The 20968-nt window shown below is 55.4% G+C and overlaps 1 protein-coding gene across 4 annotated transcripts in view; it reads left to right on the forward strand.

Moving 5' to 3' along the window:
- EPHB2 (EPH receptor B2) overlaps positions 1-13410 on the forward strand; it is a 170142-nt gene extending 156732 nt beyond the window's left edge. For 3 of the 4 annotated variants that reach the window (XM_053920924.1, XM_053920926.2, XM_053920927.1), the window contains exons 9-16: positions 243-310; positions 5544-5666; positions 6247-6494; positions 7461-7676; positions 8549-8698; positions 9889-10082; positions 11524-11679; positions 12215-13410. In XM_053920924.1, coding sequence (XP_053776899.1) covers positions 243-310; positions 5544-5666; positions 6247-6494; positions 7461-7676; positions 8549-8698; positions 9889-10082; positions 11524-11679; positions 12215-12323 — 1264 coding nt within the window. In that variant the 3' untranslated portion in view covers positions 12324-13410. The remainder of the gene's footprint in view (positions 1-242; positions 311-5543; positions 5667-6246; positions 6495-7460; positions 7677-8548; positions 8699-9888; positions 10083-11523; positions 11680-12214) is intronic. The other variant, XM_053920925.2, reaches the window with a different exon arrangement.
- Positions 13411-20968: the final 7558 nt, after the last annotated feature.

Here is a 20968-nt window from a genome sequence, read left to right on the forward strand (position 1 = left end):
TCTTTGAAAGGAGCTTGGCTAGAGAAGGGACAGGGGAAATAGTGAGCCTGGACTTGAAGTGGGAGAGGCAGAAAGGGACAGGTGGGGCCAGGACAGGGGAAGCTGCTAGGCAAGGGGCAGGCAGGGAGGCCTCTGACTGAGATGTGTTTTTGAGGAGCTGCCCACCCTCTCCCTATCACCTACTGCGGCTCCCAGCTCCCCGGGCGCCTCCAGGTGGCTCCAGCCCTTTGCTCTTGTTCCAGAAGACGGGGGTTTGAGCGTGCTGACTCGGAGTACACGGACAAGCTGCAGCACTACACCAGTGGCCACAGTACGTATGCCCCAGCAGGGCTGGCACCCTCGGCCCTTCACTCTCTGGTCCCGGGCAGCATCTCCAGCCTTCTTTCTTGCTGTAATCAGACCAGATGTCAGGCTATTCCCTGAATGTGCCAAGTTCACTATCACCTCTCAACCTCTGCACATGCTGTTCCTCTTCTGAGCTCCCCCCCTTTTCACCTGAGTGTCTCTTTCTCTCCCTCAGGCCGTATCACATGCAAACCCCTCAGAGAAGGCTTCCCTGACCCCCACCCACCCGGGCCTTGGGGCTAGCATATGTGTTTGCACAGTGCCCCTGACCTAGCTACACGGTCATGGCCATCCCCTGGCCTCTCCGATGTTATAATGGGAGCACTGGGGACCCGGAATCGTGTCTGACACTCACCACGGCCTCCAGCCCCAGCGCACTTCCCACACAGGGTAGTCGCTAGACATACGTTTGAAGAACAGGCACATGGCCCGAACGAGACGAAGAGGACCCTGGGCCCTGGCCTGGGAGACAAGAGAGAAGGGAGGTGGGAGGCCCCCTGTCATTCCTTCCCGGGAACGCTTCTGGTGACTACTCGCCCCACCCAGGGCCTCCACATTCCCCCACCATCCCATCCTACCTCAGGCCAGGGCTGGGAGTGATGTCCCCTCCCAAGGGGCCCTGCAGAGAGAAACGCAGAGTGTAGACTCCTCTCCATTTGGTCCTGGCAAACCAACAATCTATGGGGGGTGGCGTGGGGGTTGGGAGAAGGTATGTCCTAACACCTCACTCAGAGAACAGGAATCCCAATGGGTCTAATATACAGCTTCTCCAACTACACTCCGTGGGGGACCATAGGGTTCCTCAATGGCCACTGGGTAAGAAGGGCCATCAGCACATCCATTCATTTGTCACGTATTTGTTGTGGTCTGCTCTGTATGCCAGGCACTGTTATAGGTGCTGGGGACATACGGCAAACGAAATGGCCTGCCCTCATGGAACTTATATCCTAGTGTCAGGGACAGAGAATTGAAACAAACAAACAAACATGTAATTAATGAGTAAAGCATGTGATATGTTAGAAGATGAAAGTGCTGTTGAAAAAAAGCCCAAATAGAACAGGGTAACAGATTGAGAGTGGTGGGGCCAGGGCTGCGTGAGGAGCTGGGGCAGTAAGCTGTGTAGCCACCCCTCAGGGAAAAGCATCGGGCAGAGGGAATAGCCAGTGCAGTGGCCCTGAGGCTGGAGTGTGTCTGGAAGGTTTCGGAAAGAGCCAAGGTGCCAGTGTCACTGGAGCAGAGTGAGAGGGCAGGAGGGGGAAGTGTGAGGGGCCACAGCAGATGGATTCTTGTCACTCATAGCAGGGCCTTGGGTTTTTTTTTTTTATTCAGAGTGAAATGAGGAGCTCACTGCCACACCCTGAGTTAGTTTTGGCAGGACTTCCCTGGCTGTCATGGAGAAGGCCGAGGCGTGCCAGGCGCAGGTGGAAGCGGGGGACCCGTGAGGTGGCCGTTAGTGTAACCCAGGGATGATTCGACGGTGGCTAGACCAGGGTGGCAGCGTGGAGATGTTGGATGTGGTTGGATTCTGACCTATGCTGAAGGTAGAGCCCCTAACTTTGCCGCAGGGGTGGAAGTGGGGTGTACAAGAAAGGTCAGTGTCAAGGAATTCTAGGTATTAAGCCTCCGGGTAAAACTCAGTTCGAAGATAAATGCGTGGGCTTCACAATCATTGTAGACATAAATGTAAAAATGATTAAACCATTAAAATTTCCAGAAGACAATTCAGGTAACTATTTAAACTGACATGTGGATGGAAAAGGACTTTCTAAGCGTAGAAGCAATGGAAGGAACGTGTGAAAAAGGCAGACACAGTTAACTACACAGAAATAAAAATCACCTGTACCTTAAAAGTCATAAATTACATCACGCCCTCCTGTTCCCCAAGCAGTGAAATCATGGTCGTAGATGTGGCTGAACATATGGACTGTGTTCCGTGTGCCAAGAATTATTTTAATGCTTTTCATGTATTGACTCATTTCATCCCGGTAACGTCCCACTGTGAGTATGAGTAACAGGCACAGAGGGGTCCCACAGCCGCTCAGGGCAGGACTGGGTGCGAACCCAGGGAGTCTAGCTGCAGGGCGCTCACTCTTCACCACCCTGTGCTGTCTGCACCTGACTGCGCTAGAATTAGGTAGGCTCGCACACGCTGTCACCTGGAGCCATTTGGAGCATCACTATTTAGAGCTTGAGCCGTAACCAGCAAAAAGATGGCAGCAGGGGCTTGTTTTAAAAATAGACCCCAGGATTTGTTCGCAGAGCAGTACATTTTAAAGCTCAAGTTCGTGCCCTGGTCTGGGCGGGACTCTGTTTTTTTTTTCAAAGCGCTGGAACAGAAAGGGGTGGTGAGGGCTCTGGGCATGTGTCTGGAAGCCCCGATACAAGGTTGAAAAAAAAACCCCATATAGACATCAGTGCTGTAGGAGGGTGTGGAGACAGGGCTGCGGGAGCCTGAGGAGAAAGCATGGGTTTCCACCGGAGGCATCCAGGCAGGCTTCACAGAGGAGGTGGCATTTGATCTGGACACAAAGAGGAAGAGAAGGGTTTTCTAGGTGGAAGGAACCACCTGAACAAAAACACGGAGGCAAGAAATTATGAGGCGTGTCTGAGACCTCTGGGTAAACGCTTCCTTTTTGCTGGCGTGTAGAGGACCAGGAGCTGTCAGCGGGGCCATCACTGACAGCTCAGAATGCCAGGTGAAGGCACTTGCCTCTGTCCTGTGCGCTAGAGAGCCCTCCTGAACAGCACTCCTGGTCAAGGCTGGGTGCTGGCATCCGATCGGTTGGCAGCCCCCATGTAGGTGTTGAGCTCCTCCCTGTGCTTCTCCTTAGCTGCCTTAGCTGCCCTGGCAGCGAGGGCTTCCCCCAGTTCTGTTAGGGAGGAGGCTGAAAATTGGTCCCTAAGAACACAAGCCAGTCACTGAGTCTGAGCCAAAAAAAAGGGAGCATCTCTGGAGAGCCCATGTCCCTGCTCCGAGGAGGGCTGACTCAGGGAAGGAGGAGGACTCACAGGCCAGATCTGGATGGATTTCATCCAGGAGGCAGCGAGCATGGTGATTCAGAGTGCAAGCCCCTGGCTCAAGTCTGACAGACCAGGTTCAAATCCTGGCTGTGCCATTTGCTAGTTGTGTGGCCTTGGGCAGACGACTTGCCTCCCTGAGCTGCACTTTCCTCAGGTGTGAAATGAGAATAATGATCCCTTCCTCCCAGAGTTGTCGGGCAGAGGAGAGAGATAAGCCACGTCCGGAGGCCGGCACAGTGTCGGGCACAGACACAGGGCTCAGTACGCGGCAGTACGTGCTGTGCTTCTATCTCTGTCATCCGGAGTCTGCTCAGCGCCACACACATCCGGTGTCTGTTGCGCGCACAGCCCTTTACAGTGCGCCTGGGAGGGAGGCATGAGCTCACGGGCCCACCCCCTCCCCCAGGCTGCCACGGTCTAGGACAGTGGTTCTTAACCTCTTTGGGAGGAGGGTGTCTTAGGCTCCACTGAGAATGCTAAAAGTTTAGGATCCTGTGGCCAGAGAAACAAAAGTCTGGATATGTGTGTATATAAAATTACAAGATAGGAGAATCCAGAAAAATCTATACTCAGGGGTAGATTTTGGAAAACTTATTTTCAATAATATTTATTTCCAGAATGTTCAGGCTAAAGGAACATTAATTACTTTTCTGATTCAAAAAGGCAATAATAATAAATGCAACCCATTAGAGGAGGTTACCGGACTCTACCCCCTGTCCCATCCCAAACCCCACCCCCCAGGGACTGCCAAGTGGTTCCCAGACTCGAATGAAGAAACCCTGACCTAAGGGGCTAGACAGGCAAATAATCCAAAATGAAGCTCATGTGTATAAGAACATCAATTGGGAAATTTTTCCATAGAGGGCCCCATAGTAAATACTTTAGGCTTTCAAGCCATATGGTCTCTGTTTTAACTACTTAACTCAGTCACTGTGGTATAAAAGCAGCCACAGGCAAAGGAGTGTGTGTGGCTGTGTTCCAATAAAACTTTATTTATAAAACATTGTTACAAAACAGACAGTGGGCCACTTTTTCAATCCCTCTTTAGAGGTTCCACCTCCTAGATTCCTGGAATGACTGAAACAGAGGCTGAGCTGTCGACTAACACGTCCAAGGTCACACAGCTGAGCAGGGTGGATGGCCCCACTCATCAACCAGCCAAGCCTGGCTATGGCCCAGGGACTCCGGCTCCCAACTCCTAGAGCTGTTGCCAAAAGCTCCTGGAGTGATGGGAAAGAGCAGGCAGGGAGCTGGGGAAGCGAGAGGGAGGCCTAGGCTGGCAGAGAGCCAGGTGGTCTGGGCGGCGGAAGACCAACCAGTTATCTGGTAAGGGCAATGAGGGTTGGACCATCTTTTCCTTCTTTCAGAGCTTTTGTGGACTCCATGCTGGGGTCAGAGTTGGGTCTTTCATATCCAGGTCACCTCCTTCCTTCCTCTGTGTCAAAAAGCAAAAATTCGCACCAGACCAGGAGTTCATATATCCATGTCCTGCCTAACGCCGATCAACGGGGAATTTGAGATCCATAAAGACTTAAGACTTGGCCAGTGGGGGTCCCAGGTGGTGGTCCCAGGAGCCATGGGTACTCAGATGCCGGTGAGGCAGCCCTCCAGGCTCTGGGGCTGCCTGGGAGGGCCGAGGCAGCCAAAGTCTCCTGAGGGGAGAGGAGGCTTGAATTAGGCCTTGAAATATATGGAGACTTCCTTAGCAGAGGTCCAAGGACATGGTCTGTTGTCTGCTCTTTCTATACTTTTGTTATAATTCTCTCCTTTCCTTCTTGACTTCCTTTTCCTTTACTTTGGCCCCCCTGATTCTCTATCACAAGAGTGACAAACGTATCCATCCTTCTTTTCCTTTTAAGCCCACGCCCATAACAGACATTGCTAATCAATCCTGATAGTCTTTTAGCAGCTCCAGGAATTCATTATTTGTCCAGTTTTTGGAACAGAAGCTGGAACCTATTTGCCATCCCTGCTGAGCAGTCTGTCCCCCTCCCCCTTCTGCTCAGCACTCATGTGCTCACTGAGGCCCAGAGAGGTCAAGTGACCTGCAGGGGGTTGCCCAGTTCTTCGAGGGGCCCTGGGAGTATATTCCCCCCCATACATGGACTGGCTCTCGCCTTTCCACTTGTCCCCGTCCTGAGTCCGTGCCCGTGACCAAGCCTGGTCTTGTCCCCCAGTGACCCCAGGCATGAAGATCTACATTGACCCTTTCACCTACGAGGACCCCAATGATGCAGTGCGGGAGTTTGCCAAGGAAATTGACATCTCCTGTGTCAAAATTGAGCAGGTGATCGGAGCAGGTAGGTGGCTGGTGCCCCCCCAGGTACCATGGCCTCGGCCGGGGGTGGGGTGACCACCGCAATGTACACTGCTGGGACAGAGGGTAGGATGAGGGCCAGGAGCCTCAGAGAACACTCCAGGGCCTGAAGGCTCAGAATGCCCAGGGTGGAAAAGGCCCTCAAAGGTCACCCAGTAGAAGCACCCCATCAACATATAGGGAAACTGAGGCACAGGACTGGGGAGTAGCTGGCACCTCACATCAGACATCGAGCTAGGTCTGGAGCCAGTTCTCTGGACTCAGTGCCCAGTGCTCTGCCCTTCCCACCATTCATCCCATGTCCCTCCCTCCCTCTCTCCAGGTCCCCCTCCATCCTCACCCCATGCCCATCCAAACACCTCGGGGCAGCCATGAAGACTTTACTCCCACTCTCAAAGATGGCTGGGGCTTTCTTGGGCCCCTATATTCTACAAAGGGGTTCTGCGCCCGAGAGGATGTAGTTGGCCATTGAGGAGGCCACAGGGGTGGAGGTTATAGGGAACAGGGAGGTGACATTTCCCCCTGGCAAGTGACGTCTTGCCTCTCTTGGTGTGTCTGTCCAGGGGAGTTTGGTGAGGTATGCAGTGGCCACCTGAAACTGCCAGGCAAGAGAGAGATCTTTGTGGCCATCAAGACGCTCAAGTCGGGCTACACCGAGAAGCAGCGCCGGGACTTCCTAAGCGAGGCCTCCATCATGGGCCAGTTCGACCACCCCAACGTCATTCACCTGGAGGGTGTTGTCACTAAGAGCACGCCCGTGATGATCATCACTGAGTTCATGGAGAATGGCTCGCTGGACTCCTTTCTCCGGGTAGGGGAAGCCAAGAGTGTCAGGGACCACGAGCAGGGCAGGAAGAGGAGTGGTGGACATAGCTTCCTACTGTTAGAACCTGGAAGGGTCTGGGAGAACATCTAGATCGGGAATGGCTGGCATGCTGCCACTTTCCATTCCCTTACCCACGGCAGGCATTGCTAATCAATCCCAGAAGTCTTTCCAACCACACCCAAAGCAAATGTCAGAATCCTTCTCAGTCCAGGAAACCATAACCAGTTGATCAGAGTTGGCATACAACCCGAAATCTGTTGCCATCTGTGCTCTTAGATAGCCTTCTCATTATGCGTAAGAGAAAACTGAGGCTCAAAGAAAGGTAGAGTTTGACCAGGGTCATCCAGAGGGTCAAAGTGAAAGCCAGGTCTCTTGACCCCCAGTCCAGATTTTTCACTGGATTTTGGATTCTCCCAAAGCACTACAGGCCAGGGGGAGAAGTTCAGAGCACACGGCCAACAGGAGTGTTTCAGGCTCCGAGGGGGTCACAGCCAACCAGACAGACAGAGAGTGCTGATGAGGAGTCGGAAGCATGCCATTGGACCAGCCGCCATTTAGCAAATATTTTTCAAGCACCTAATAGGTGTCAGGCCCCTTCCATGCACCCTCTTCTTTAGCACAGGCAGCGCTGGGGGGGTGTATGTCACTTATCCCCATTCAACACAAAGAGGAGGAAACTGAGACTCAGAGAGGTTAGGACACTTGTCCAAGGTTGCATAGCCAGCAGGGGATAGCGCCAGATTCAAACCAGCTGTGTCTGCCGCACAGTCTGCATTCTCTCTGCAACCCTGAAACCGGCCTCTCCTGGGCCTGAGGTCCCCAAGCATCTGAGTCCTTCCCACACAGAGCCTAGGCCAGGGTGGCAGGGTCCTGGCTTCTGATTGTGAAGATGACCCAGAGTCCAGCTCATACCCTTCCATTTACTCTGCATTTTCTCCACTCCCCCCGAAGCAAAACGATGGGCAGTTCACAGTCATCCAGCTGGTGGGCATGCTACGGGGCATTGCGGCCGGCATGAAGTACCTGGCAGACATGAACTACGTCCACCGCGACCTGGCTGCCCGCAACATCCTCGTCAACAGCAACCTGGTCTGCAAGGTGTCTGACTTCGGCCTCTCGCGCTTTCTGGAGGATGATACCTCAGACCCCACCTACACCAGCGCCCTGGTAAGATGGGGGCAGAAAACATTGGAGACAGTGTCACAAGAGAGGGCATACACACCCATCTCTCCCTGCAGTGCATGTTCATGGGCAGCGGCTCATGCCAGCTCTGTGCTGGGCCCTGGAGATACAGGGACAGAAACATGGTTCCTGCCCTCTTGAAGCTCACAGGCTGGGGGGGACACGTGTACAGAGCAACACGGAGTGACAGGGCTAGACTGGCCAGGACACCAGCTCTGGGAGGCAGAGGATGGCTTGCTGGAAGGGATGATGATACCTGAGCCGAAAGCTGAAGGGCCAGGAAAAGTTTGTCAGATGCCATGTTTTCATGGCAAAGTGACACTGGAATGTGAGGGGAAAGGTGGCGAGCAAGAGTGCGTGGCCAGATCTTGGAGCTCCTAAATGCCCACACTCACGAGTCTCTGCTGAAAGCAGTTAGGGTTGTTGAAGGGTTTTAAGCAGAAAGGAATAGGACACAGTCCCCGCCCTCAAAGAGCTCGGAGATGGTACAATCGGAGCCAGGCGAGGAGCAAATGATCTGCCTACTGTTCTGTGTGCCTGCTTGATGGAGAGATGCGGAGTCCAGTTGTAGGATTAAACAGGGTGCCCAACTCTTTGGGACTGAAGGAAAGACTTTCAGAGGGACTTAGAGGATGAGAAGGAGGTTTCCAGATGTCAGAGTGGGAAAAGGCACTCCGTGCAGAGGAAAGGCACGTGCCAATCCCCGGCGGTCTGAAGCAGTACGGTGAGTTTGGGGAACAGTAAGATGCTTCATAAGACTGCTGCAGCACAGGGCATGGGGCGGGGGGGGCATGTTGAGAGCCGAGGCCAGACTGGTCAGCCTCCCACCCATCAGCCCTCTTCATTCTGTTGCACAGGGTGGGAAGATCCCCATCCGCTGGACGGCCCCAGAAGCCATCCAGTACCGGAAGTTCACCTCGGCCAGTGACGTGTGGAGCTATGGTATCGTCATGTGGGAGGTGATGTCCTACGGGGAGCGGCCCTACTGGGACATGACCAACCAGGACGTAAGTCTCCGAGAGAGAGCCTGTCTGACCAGCCAGTCGCGGAATATCTAGCATCCTGGCCTTTTGCTGATCTCCCAGAGAGTGGGAGCAAGGGCTCCGATCCTGGGCGAGGGCGGTGCCCAGCCCAATAATGGCTGATTCAGACATCTGCACAGGACCCTGGACGCTCCAGGGGGCCAGGAGTAGGAAAGGTCCACCATCTAGGATGTATTCACCTTGTGGCCAGCCCTGAGTGAGACTGTGTCTGCCCCTCAGGTGTTTAATTTGGGGACAGCACAATTATTCCGAGAACCAGATGAAGTTACCAGGAATGTTACAATCAGATGCTAAACTGGAGAAGGCAGGTGTAGAGGCAAGAGCAGTGTGGGCAAGAGCAGCCAGGAAGTCTCGCGGGGCAGGGGCACTCAAACAGTAGTGGGACTTGCGGATGGGAGGGACCGTGGAGAGAGCGGCCTGAGCAGAGGCCCAGAGGGTGATGACGAGGGGCTGTGGTGTGGAGCAGTGGAGAGGAGAGCTAGTCGGAAAGGTTGGTGAGGTTCGATAACGGGGTGTTTGAAAGCCAACTCGAAGAATTTCACTCTGCAACGATGCAGAACAAGGAGGACTTGAAGAAGCTTCTTGAGCAGGTAGGGTGACACCACCCTCCCCCCTGCTGCCCACCGCCATCAAGCTGGAAGATGAGACTGGCCCTGGTGGCAGGACAGGCTGGAGAGGTGTCTGAGCTCCTTTCCCTGGCAGAGCAGCCAGGCGGGGGTGGTGGGGAAGGGGGTCCAAGGCTGTGCTGTGAGGCCTGACAAGGAAGGTGTCTCACACGGAGCATAAATGGCCCGGAAATCAAGAGTGTGGCCACTCTGGGGTCAAGGGCCAGGAGGAGGAGCCCTCAGAGCCGTCAAAGCCAAGAGGGACTCAGAGACGGGAGGGAGGGTGGGTCCTAAGGGGCCATTTCAGGGTTCTGGAGTTCTCCTGTCCCAAGACTGGGGCAGGGGGAGGCAAGCAGCCAGCTGCCAGGTCAGACTGAAGTTGGACCTGGTGGGCACGCAGGTGAGGTCCATCCCTGGGGCTGCCTGGAAGAGGTGGAGGGCAACCAAAGAGGAGTTTCTGAAATGCACTGGGGGCACCGTAGGCCAGGCCAGAGGGCAGGGGCTCTTGCCCGCCCGCCAAGCCCCACTCAGCCCCTGTGTTGTCCCCAGGTAATCAATGCTGTAGAGCAGGACTACCGGCTGCCACCGCCCATGGACTGCCCGAGCGCCCTGCACCAGCTCATGCTGGACTGCTGGCAGAAGGACCGCAACCACCGGCCCAAGTTTGGTCAGATCGTCAACACGCTGGACAAGATGATCCGCAACCCCAACAGCCTCAAAGCCATGGCGCCCCTCTCCTCCGGGTATGGCCCGGCCCCGCCCCGTCTCTGGGTGGCCCTGCCGCAGCTGGCCCTCACCCTCTCCACATGCCCTCCCACCCCAGCTCCCCTGCTTCAGGCAGGCGCTCTGCCTAAACAGGGATGGGGAAAGATAGTTTGTGGGCGTCTGTGCTGCCTTGGGGTACAGAGGCCTTCAGGATGCAGTGCATGCTGGATGGGAGAGGAAGCACTTTTAAAGCATGGTCAGATCGGAAAGATTGATGGAAAGTTAGCTTGGTTGGTGAATAGATTTCCTCATCACTAAGTTGCTTCCCTAACTACCCGCACGCTCAGACCTTACTCTCTGACTTGCGTTCACATCCTCCTTGACACAGCCCCCCCCTACAAGAACACAGTCCTACAAACATGCACACGAGAACACAGCCATGCACACAAGAACATAGTCCTACACACATGCACACATGAGAACATAGCCATGCACACAAGAACATAGTCCTACACGTGTGCACACACGAGGACATAGCTCTAATCATTCGCATGAACATAGGCACAAATGCTTGTGCTTGTGTTCTCCTTCACACACACAGTCACACATGGATGCACACCCATTCTCAGACTCACACCTACATACATCCATAGGCACCCGAACGCGTACACACTCAGCAGCGCACACTTACCACACACACGTGAGCCCCCACAGCGGGCTCCATCAGCCTGTAGCCACCACCGCCTTGCTTGGGCGCTGTCACAGCCCCACTCATGACCCTGCACCTTCCGGGACCCTCAGTCACACAGGGATTCTGAGGGGCAGGTGCCCTCAGGGTCCAGGGCTAGCTGTGTCCAGAGACTTTTGGGGCCCAAGCCCTTCACCTGCCAGGTCCTTGTGGCCAACAGATCTTCGTGTCTGAGTGGCTTCTCCCCTTGACCCTGAGTCAGCAGCTCCTGACTCTCCAGATATAAATACTGTGAGCTTTTAGCCTCCTGAGGGTCATTTCTCTCAGAGCCAGACAGGAAGTCGTTCCCATTAATGAAGCAGCTCTGCCTGGACTTTGGAGATGGGGTTCACAAGGTCAGCTTCCTACAGCACAACCAGGGTGGACAAGGTTGGACAGTGGCACTGGGGGCGGAGACAGGGAATCATCAGCAATGAGTCCAGCTGAGCCCTCCTGCTGAATTAGAAATGTGCCCCGCCTCACCCAAGGGTGAGCCTCGCAGCAGACCCTGCAGAGACTTCCCCAGACTTTCCAGGCCGCCCCACTTTCTCATACACGCAATGTGTGCACATTTGTGCGGGTCCAAACTGACGCCTACCCACACGGAAATACATGCACACACACACACTCACCGAGCTCACACTGATGGATGCACACGTGAGGGCACGCCTGCAGCCCGTCCTCATGCTCACCCCCACCCCCAGGCCAGCCCGTGCCCTGCCAACTGTCCCTATTGCCCACCCCACCCCTAGAATCAACCTGCCGCTGCTGGACCGCACAGTCCCCGACTACACCAGCTTTAACACAGTGGACGAGTGGCTGGAGGCCATCAAGATGGGGCAGTACAAGGAGAGCTTCGCCAATGCCGGCTTCACCTCCTTTGATGTCGTGTCGCAGATGATGATGGAGTAAGTGCCCAGCTGCCTCCACCTACCCTACTGAGCCAGGGGCTCTGGAGAGTGAAAAATAGACCATGGCCCAGCAGGCATGTGGGGACCAAGGGGTGAGAGGGCCAACTTTGGAGCACGTTCTGATCAACACCCAGGTCTGCCTTCCACCTACTGGCTACGTGACCTTGGGCACTCACAGAGCCTCCCTCAGCCCTGCATTTCCTTCTGTAACCTGGGGGTTTGTAGGAAGATCAAAGGAAGTGCAGAGTGAATGGGTGCCCAGTAAATGCGGGCTCCCTTCCCCTTTCCCTTCCCCTTCCCCAGCGCAGAGGAGATGAGCGCGTCTAGGTGCCCGGACTCCTGCCACGTGCCCCTTCCACCTCATGCAGTCCCGCACTTCAGCTCCGGTGGCCACCCACTCCCCCACGCCCCTCACCCCTTCCCTCGCTCTCTTTAGCGGGAAACCCCGGGAGAAGCCCAGGCAGTTCTCCACCTGGCCCAAAGCCCCCCCCCACCCCCACATTTCCCTAACACACATGCTTCTCTCCCAAAGGGACATTCTCCGGGTTGGCGTCACCTTGGCTGGCCACCAGAAAAAAATCCTGAACAGTATCCAGGTGATGCGGGCACAGATGAACCAGATCCAGTCTGTGGAGGTTTGACGTTCAGCAACCTCGGCTCACCTCTTCCTCCAGGCCCCGCCCCTCCACCCCACATGCTGGCCCCTGCCCCGGTTCTCTGTCCACTGACGGGTCAGCCACCTGCCAGGAGGCCACGGCAACAGGGAGAACCAAGCAGCACGCCGGCCACCAGACGTCACCAAGAACACGGGCAACTCAGATGCTGGAAAAAAAATGGGAATGGGGGCAAAAGAAAATAGATCCTGGGAGGGGGTGGGAAATACAAGGAATATTTTTTAAAGAGGATTCTCATAAGGAAAGCGATCACTGTTCTTGGGGGCAAAAAAAAGGGCTCGGGAGATCCATGTGACTTGCCCAGTTGGAGACCAGAAGCAGTTTCTCTCCAACTCCCTCTGGGACGGTGACCTGGCCAGAGCCAAGAAACACTTTCAGGAAAACAAATGTGAAGGGGAGAGACAAGGGCCCTCCTGCTCTCCCGCCCCCAGGCTGCCCCTCCAGGCTTCACCCAACAGCTGCGTGTCCAGCAGACGGGCAGCCACCGGGAACCACTCGGGGAACACCCACTCCCGCTGCCGCTGGGCAAACAGAAGAATTTTTCTGTCTTTGGAGAATATTTTAGAAACTCCAACGAAAGAGACTTGTTTCTCCTGTTGGCTCACGGGGCTAAAAAGGGACTCTTGTCTTCCTGGGTCACGGAGAACACAGGGACACCAGAAAGGTCAGCCCTCCCGAGGCTGGCTACCCCCCAGGTCTGCAGCTCCATGTCCACAGCACGCCCATGGCCGGCGGCCCGGCACACGGGGCGCCCGCTCCTGACAGCCCCCACCTGGAGGACTGACGCTGCAGGGACTGCCATCAGCTACGACTGCCACTGAGGAGGGTTGATCCTGCGTCTGGGTTTGTTTACAGCGATCCGTGGACTGGGGGTATTTTGGTCAGGGGCAAATTTGGTTTGGGGGTTTGTTTGTTGGGATTTGGGTTTTTTTTTTTTTTAATGACAATGAAGTGACACTTTGACATTTCCTACCTTTTGAGGACTTGATCCTTCTCCAGGAAGAAGGTGCTTTCTGCTTACTGACTTAGGCAATACACCAAGGGCGAGATTTTATATGCACATTTCTGGATTTTTATATGGTTTTCATTGACACCCTCCCCTGCTTTCCCTGAATAGAGTTCCCACCTGCTGCCAGGCCTCACCAAAGCCAACTGCCACGGGGCCATCTGGGCCATTCATAGACTGAGATTTGGGCAGAGGTGGGGGCCAAGGTGGAGCAGCATCCCCTCCCCCAGGACTGGTTTTGAAAGCAACAGATTGAGCAGGAAGTGTAGGCTCTGAGACTGCAGAGCCAGAATTCTCCGCCCACTTGCCCACTCGCCTTCTGCCCCAGTATATCCAGTACTTTCCAGGCACGTAGGCCCCTTTGAGGTTCCTGAGTGCCCTCCGATGGCCAGAACCCAGTTTCGCCTCGGGGAGCCTAACCCAGGCTGCACCAGAGGCCCGGCCCGGCTCATTCACTGTGATAGCCCAGCCTCCAGAGCATCACCCTCGGAGACGTCCAGGCATGCTCCTTTCCTCCCTGGGAGAAAGTGTGTGCTTGCTCTCCCACCCCCGCCCCTCCTCCAGACCTCTGCCCAGATCAGAGAGGTCTTGGCTATGGGAAAACCCATCCGCCGAGGGGTCTGGCCACAGTCTCCCTCCTGTGAGCAAACACAGGCACCTGAGTGGACCAATTGGTTAGTGAATTGAATGGAAATAAACACTTTAGTTATAAAATGACCCTTGTTCTCTGTAAGTTCCAAGAGAGAGAGACACTGGCACCCTTGGAACTTGTCAAGTGACCCATGATGCTCTTCTAAGGGACACCCTTCCACCCTCAGGGTCATAGAAGGGCCAGGGCTAAGGAAACACACGGAGAACACTAAAGTCCATGTGGCCTTTCTGGCTCCTGCTTATCAAAAGCACAGGCAATGAAAGAAGTGATTTCGAAGTGGCCCAGAACTCGGCCTTTGGTGCCTCTGCGGGATGCATCAGGAGCAGGGCGTTGACAGGTGCCCTCAGCTCACCGGGGGCCAGGGGGACAGGGGTACGGTATTAGGTGAGCTGTGATAGTGGGAGTGTGAGGGTACTGAAGTACCCACAGACCCCCAGTTAAAACCTCAGGAATGATTACCTTGTCCTGGTCAACTGACCTCCATGCAAATGGGCTCCTACTCATACATAGTCAGGGTTCTTTATGTAGAAGGAGGAGGCAGGGGATCTGAAGAGCGGAGGGCAGGGATGCCTCATCTCAGGACCTTTTCCTTTGTCCATGGGAGACTGGCCAGTGGGCAAGATTCAGGTCACAGGTGGCCAGCCACACATTCAGGCTCTTCAGTGGTCCGACAGAGCATCCAGCATGGAACAGCCTATTGTCCGTCACTCACTTGTTCTCCAGAGCCTGAGATGCAAAGGGAAGGGATTAGAGGAAAGCGTGCCTCTCCGGGAAGGGGGTGGGGGAGCAGAGCAAGCCACAGGGAAGGCCTTGGCTGGTTTCCCCAGAACTAGCCAGCCTTGGCCCAGCCTGCCGCCCTCTGTGCCCCAGAGATGCCCAGCACGGGTGGCAGCTGTCTGAGTCCACAAGGTCACCTTCTGGAGGGAGCTGCCCTGATGCTCTTCAGATTAATTCTGTCTCTCCAGCCTGCGCCCCCCGCAACTGCTCTGGGGGCCCCACAGGGCTGGCACTCAGTGCTTCCTGTCAGATGGCCGCTAGGCTGGGGTCTGCTGAGACCCCACCCTACGTCTGCCCCTCCACCCTCCAGGCCCTGAATCCTCAGTGGTCCCGGGCCCCCACGTGCCTGCTTCTCAACAAGAAGGGTGCTACCCCGACCCTTCAGGGTGATAGACGTCACTGCGGCCATTCGGGGTGCAGGTGGATGTCTGCCTCTTGCTGCTGGAGCAGCTCCCCCCCCCCCCCCCCCCCCCCCCCCCCCCCGCCACCTCTTGCTGGCTTCTCAGCGGGGAGTAGCCAGCCTTGCTGCTCACCCAGGCGGCTCTGAGCCGCCGCCCGCTGCCTGGTTACTAATCCTTTCCTGGCTCCACCGTCCCAAGTGCCAGCCCCACCTGCCCAGCAGCGTGAGAGGGGGTTCCGGCTGCTCCGCACACAGTTGGTACTTGAGGAAAGAAAGCTGCCTTGTGAACATGGGCCAGGGCACCGTGGGAATGGGACCAGCTGCTCTAAAGCGGGTGTGATGAGCAGTCTTCACAGGGCCAGGCTGGGTGACAGAGCCACGCCATCTCCTCCGCTCCGACTGCCCCGGAAGCCCCCAAAATGAGTTACTGTTGATAATCAGCAGCCTTCTCCTCGGGGGGGTGATATTATCTGTCAACTGGTGAGATGGAGGCAGACCCATCAGAACAGATGACAGCGTAGGGGACACTTTGGGGACGCAGGGCAGTGGCTGTTTACTACCCAGTGGTGCCTCCTGCTCAGATGGCATCAGCTGGACTTTCCCCACTTCCCTAGTTGGTCCCCACACTCCCACCGCTCAGGGAGCTCTCTGCCACCCCCTGGTGTACAGTCACTAGCCTTGCACCCTCTGGAATCTTCAGAAGACTGGGAGCTCCCTCTGCCTGGCTCTTCCTCACACCCAGCTGAAGCGCAGAAAGGACCCAGGACCCAGACCACCCTGCCCCCCAACCCCACCCCACCGTGCTGGGCTTGGCTACTCCCGGCTCTCTCCTGGGTGCCTATAGTTCCAAGATGGTACCAAAGGATGGAAGACTCTTGCCAGGGAAAGTAATGTACATGCATTCAAAGGACAGGATGCCACATGTTGCTAGGGAAAAAGCATCCTGCCACCAGAATGGTAGCCTTGGTCTTGTTACTAACCGAAGACGTGGATCTGGGCATGCCACTTCCCTTCGCTGAGCCTCAGTCTCCCATCTGCAAAATGAGAGGATTGGACTGGGTAAGCCGGGTGTGCAAAATACTTTACGCACCACAGTCCTGTGAAAGGCACAATTTCCTCCCATAGGTAAAGGGGAAACTGAGGCTCAGAGAGGGGAAGTACCTTGCTCAGGATTACCCAGCCACAGTGAGGTCATGTTTATCTGCTCCCAGTGCCCACTCCACACACTCAGAGGACGTAGAGCACTTGGTGTCCGACGCTGGCTGGTAAGAGAAGGGAAAGCTCAAATGGGCTAGGGTTGTCAGGGAGGGCTTCATGGGGAGGCTGTCCAGAAAATGACAGCAGTTGAGAGCAAGGTCATCCCAGGTGGGGGGCAGAGTAAAACCGAAGATGCAGAGGCTGGAATGCTCCCAAAGGGGGGAGTTGTGTCTGCACACGCCGGAGAGAGTAGTGGGAGGCAAGGCTGATGTACTGGGAAGGTGAGGCCGTTTGGACGTGATCCACGGTCCAGCCACAGCAGGTGCTCGAGCAGGAGAGTAGCAGAGCGAGCATCCGGTTCTAAGTCAGCTCGGCCATCAGGTGGGGCCAGGATGCCTCACGGCTGCCCCCTGCCTGGGGAGGAAGAGCCCCCTGGAGAAATCCTCGTGTATTCCAGGAGAGTCCAGGCCCCGCTGTTTGGTTATCCATCCTCACTCACTGACGCAGATAATCCGAAGAGTCATTTCAGCTGCTCGGAACAGCAGGGTTGGAGTTTGTGTTACCTGATCCTTAACTCGGCTGCGTTCGACTGATACCCGCCCCGCTCCTCCAGGCCTCTCTGAGAGCTGCTGGGCACCGACCAGAGCTGAGAGATGTGGGTGGCAGTATTGGCCTGGGCAGGCAGGCAGTGGATGTGGCAGAGCCCCGAGGGGACAGAGCAGAGCGCTGGTGCAAGTAGGAGCTGGAGGTCAGGTGGTGGCACGCACTCCGCTTAGGAACGCCGAATCTGCCCCAGCAGCCCTGGCCCTGGTGGGCTCACCAGGGCCAGGTTGGAAGGGTCTGGGATCCCACCCTTTACAACAGCCTGTTATGCTGGGAAACCCAGAAGGAAGTTAGGGGGCCACTCTGTGCACACACCGCCTGCCGGCCTTGACCCAGTCCCCCAGAAAATGGGTCCTGCCGTAACAGCATGGCCAAGGGCCTCAAAGCTGGCCAGTCTCCCCTTCACAGAAACCAAGGTCAGCGTGTTGGTCCCAGGAAGCGGCTTGGCCTTTGTTCTGTGGCACAGGAAAGTTCAGGGACACCCCACTGGAGGCAAGTCACAGGAGGTTGCGGCCGCAGGGATCGCACTAATCGCTGGATGCGTGCCAAGTGCGAGGCCCTGAGAGTAGGGATCTCACGGGCACTACCTTCCCCGCGCTACGGGTGAGGAAGCAGAGTCCCAGAGGGATGCCAGAGCATTCCGATCTCCCACCTCCCGGGATCTCAAAATTTTGGCCGTCGCCCACCTGTATCAGAATCTCTTGTTCTTGCAGACTCACAGGCTGCTTCCCAACCTATGCCAGAATCCCCAAGGTCAGGCCCAGGAGCCTGTGTTCTTAACAAGCTCTTACAGGAGATTCTTCCAGACTGAAATCCTCTCCTCGCTTTCCCCACAATGACCTGTGCCCCCATGTCTGCAGAGAGAGGGGCTGGCGTAGACAGGGATTAGGAGAAAGCAGGACATCGTCAGATAAGATGCCCCAACTCAGACAGGGATTAGGGCCCATGAAGTGGGAGGTGGGGCTGACCCTCAGGAATGTGTTCAGACTGAGCTAAGCTTTCGGGGAAAATTGGAAAGACCCCCAGCCCCTGAGTCTGTCTGAGTTTATCTTCCCAGCATGAAGGCTGCCTCAGGGAAGCTGATATAGCAAGAAAAAACAAGAACTTAACACTTCAGAGCAGCCCTGCCGCCCACCCAGGGCCACCCTATGGAGACCACTGGACCCCAAGGCCTGTTCACTCAACACCTGGCCAGGTGGGCTGGGCAAAGGAAGAATGGGGCTTCCAGCTGGATCTGGAGCTTCATATCCCCCCAACCCAGACTAAGACCCGGGGCTTTCCCTGGGTGAGGGAATGAAGGTCCTTGTCTCTATCCCGTCTAACAGCCCCTGTTAGAGGCAGGGCATGGGAGGGAGCAGGGGGGAAGTCAGAGCCAGGACCACATACACTGGGGACCCTGCTGAGCCTGCAAGAGTCCCAGAATTCTAACAGTCTGGGTAAAAGATTCCAAAGTTCTAAGATTGCAAAAGCTCATAATTCTAAGATTCCCATGGAAGAATTCCATGTTTTTAACATTCTATCCCCATATGATTCTATGCTGCTAATTCTTGAGACTTCAAGTCCCATTCTTCATCATTGGCCCCCAAACTTGAAGACCCTGGCACAAAGAAAGAGCAGAAATGAGAATGAGAGAGATAGTGAGGGCGAAAGCTGAAACAAATACTGACAACGGCCCCACCCTTTGAATCAGAGTCAGAAGTGGACCCTCCCAGGGGCCAAGACCCTTCCCTCCGTGCTGAAGTTCTCTGCCTGGTAGAGCAGCGGAATTGCCCACACCTGGCTGTCCCAGCTGAGCAAAGCCCCATGCAGGCCACAGTGCCCACTGGCTGGTGGGCTAAATAGCTCAGCTCAGGAGCCAAGTAGGGACCCCCACTGGCTAGGTTTGGGGTAGGACTCATCTGGAGTGGAACCCACCCACCCTTCAAAGAGGAGGCTGCAGGCCAGAGACTTGCTGAAGAATCTTCCCCAGGTACACTGCCTTCCAGTGCAGAGCTGGTCTTTTTTTTTTTTTTTTTTTTTTTTTGTAATTTTAACACTGAGCAACCACAGGGTCTTGCTGCAAGCCCCAGAGCCAGGTGCCTTCCTGCTAACACTTGGGGTGTGGCGTCATGGCCTTACAGTCACTGCCCCATTCCAAGGGTGACTGTAAAGGGACCTTTAACCCTTTCTAGTTCAGGCCACTGCCTATCGGATCTGGGAAGCCAGCTGAGGATTGCTCGGGGCTCAGTAATCAGCCTATCTGCTTTCCCTCCCATGGACAGGAACTCTGGTGGGCAGGGGACACGAGGCTGAGCCTCTGAGGTTGGCCCAGGGTAGGCCCAGCAGGAACCTCACCCACAGCCAGCCTCTTTGGAGTGCAGAGAAGAGCGATGACCAGCTGGCCAGGCTCAGCCCCGAACCCTAACCACAGCTGCTACTGCTTGAGTGACAACTATGTGCCAGAAGCCAGGCTTACCTTTCTACACACGGTGTCTCACTTAATCCTCACACCGCTCTGGGAGGCAGGTGTGGTCAGTATTCCTGCTCCACAGACGAGGAAACTCAGAGACCACATAGGGGCTTTCCCAGGCCACACAGTCGGTCGGTGGTCTCTGACCCCCCGCATCTGCCCACACAGTCACTGCGCTATGCTGCTACCAGTGACCCCCACTCAGCCTCCCTCCACTGTCAGACTCTTTCCCAGTCAAATCCCAGACCCCCAGGGGGCACTCTCTTTGGAGGCATTTGGACATCCTAAGCTCCTAGAGCCGCTGTATGAGCCGCCGTCCCAGGCTGCCCTCCCCCTGCCCAAGGTGTTTGCTCCAGCCTGGGCCATGCAGGCCAGAACTCTCACCCTGGGGGGTGGCGGGGTGGCGTTTGGCAGGCTTCATAGACCCCTGTTTCCTTTGGTCATAAACATGGGTTTTTCTGATAACGCTGGGGGATGGGGAGGCGATGCAGCTGTGGTTCCGATGGCCGTGGGTCAGACCTGGACCCCCCACTGCTGTGACCAAGGAAATCTCACCAGCTGTGTCCATGGGCCCCTGGCCCTGTTACTCCAATGATTTTGTAGGAGTATTTTAGCAGAACCATTTTTTTTTCCCAAAATAAATGTAAACTGTAAAAATTATCATGTGGACTCACAGAGGTTTTTTCTGGTTTGGTTTGGTGTTTTTGCTGAGGTCTCCCAGGGAACACACCAGGCCCCTGGAGGTCCCGGCACGGCTGTGAAGCATCGTTAGGAGTTTTCCAGGGCTGAGGATGAGGCCAGGGCCAGGGCTGGGGCTGAGGCTGGGGTTGAGGCTGGGGTGGCGATTTGGCCTGGGCTGGGAAGGGGGCACTGAACTGGAGCAGTAACTCCTAAGTGTGCTCAGAATACACATCCTCCTTTAAGAGTTTGAGCTCTGTTGTCAGGGGTCCTAGGGTGTGAATACCAACTCTGTCACTTGTCAGCCATGTTTCCGTGGGGAAGTCACATAATTGCTCCAAGTCTCATTTTCATGTCTGTAAAGTGGGGCAACAACCTCTGACTCCTAGCATGTGGGTGAGGATTAAATGAAATGAAGCCCGTCGAGTGCGTAGCATGCACAAATGCTGGCTCTTAGGATTTGGCTGGAAGGGTCGGGGCCCACGTCTGTAGTACATTCAGCTGTGTCCTCCACAAGCAGGACAATGCCGGACCTACCATAGGGTCTCAATAACTGTCTGTCAAATAAATGTCACTTGAAGTTCTGCTTAAAAAAAACCGGAAGGGGGCATTCGGGGAGGGTTCATTAGGCAAATTTTGGACTTGGGTAAGTTGGTCAGATTTCTTAACTATGCTTAAAATCCTATACTTATTTTTTTAAGTATTCTTTTAAAGATTTTATTTATTCATTTTTAGACAGAGGGAAAGAGAAGGAGAAAGAGAGGGAGAGAAACATCAATTGTGGTTGCCTCTCATGCTCCCCCTACTGGGGACCTGGCCTACAACCCAGGCACGTGCCCTGACTGGGAAT

The sequence above is a fragment of the Desmodus rotundus genome, chromosome 3, assembly GCF_022682495.2.
Source record: "Desmodus rotundus isolate HL8 chromosome 3, HLdesRot8A.1, whole genome shotgun sequence".
NCBI lineage: Eukaryota > Metazoa > Chordata > Mammalia > Chiroptera > Phyllostomidae > Desmodus > Desmodus rotundus.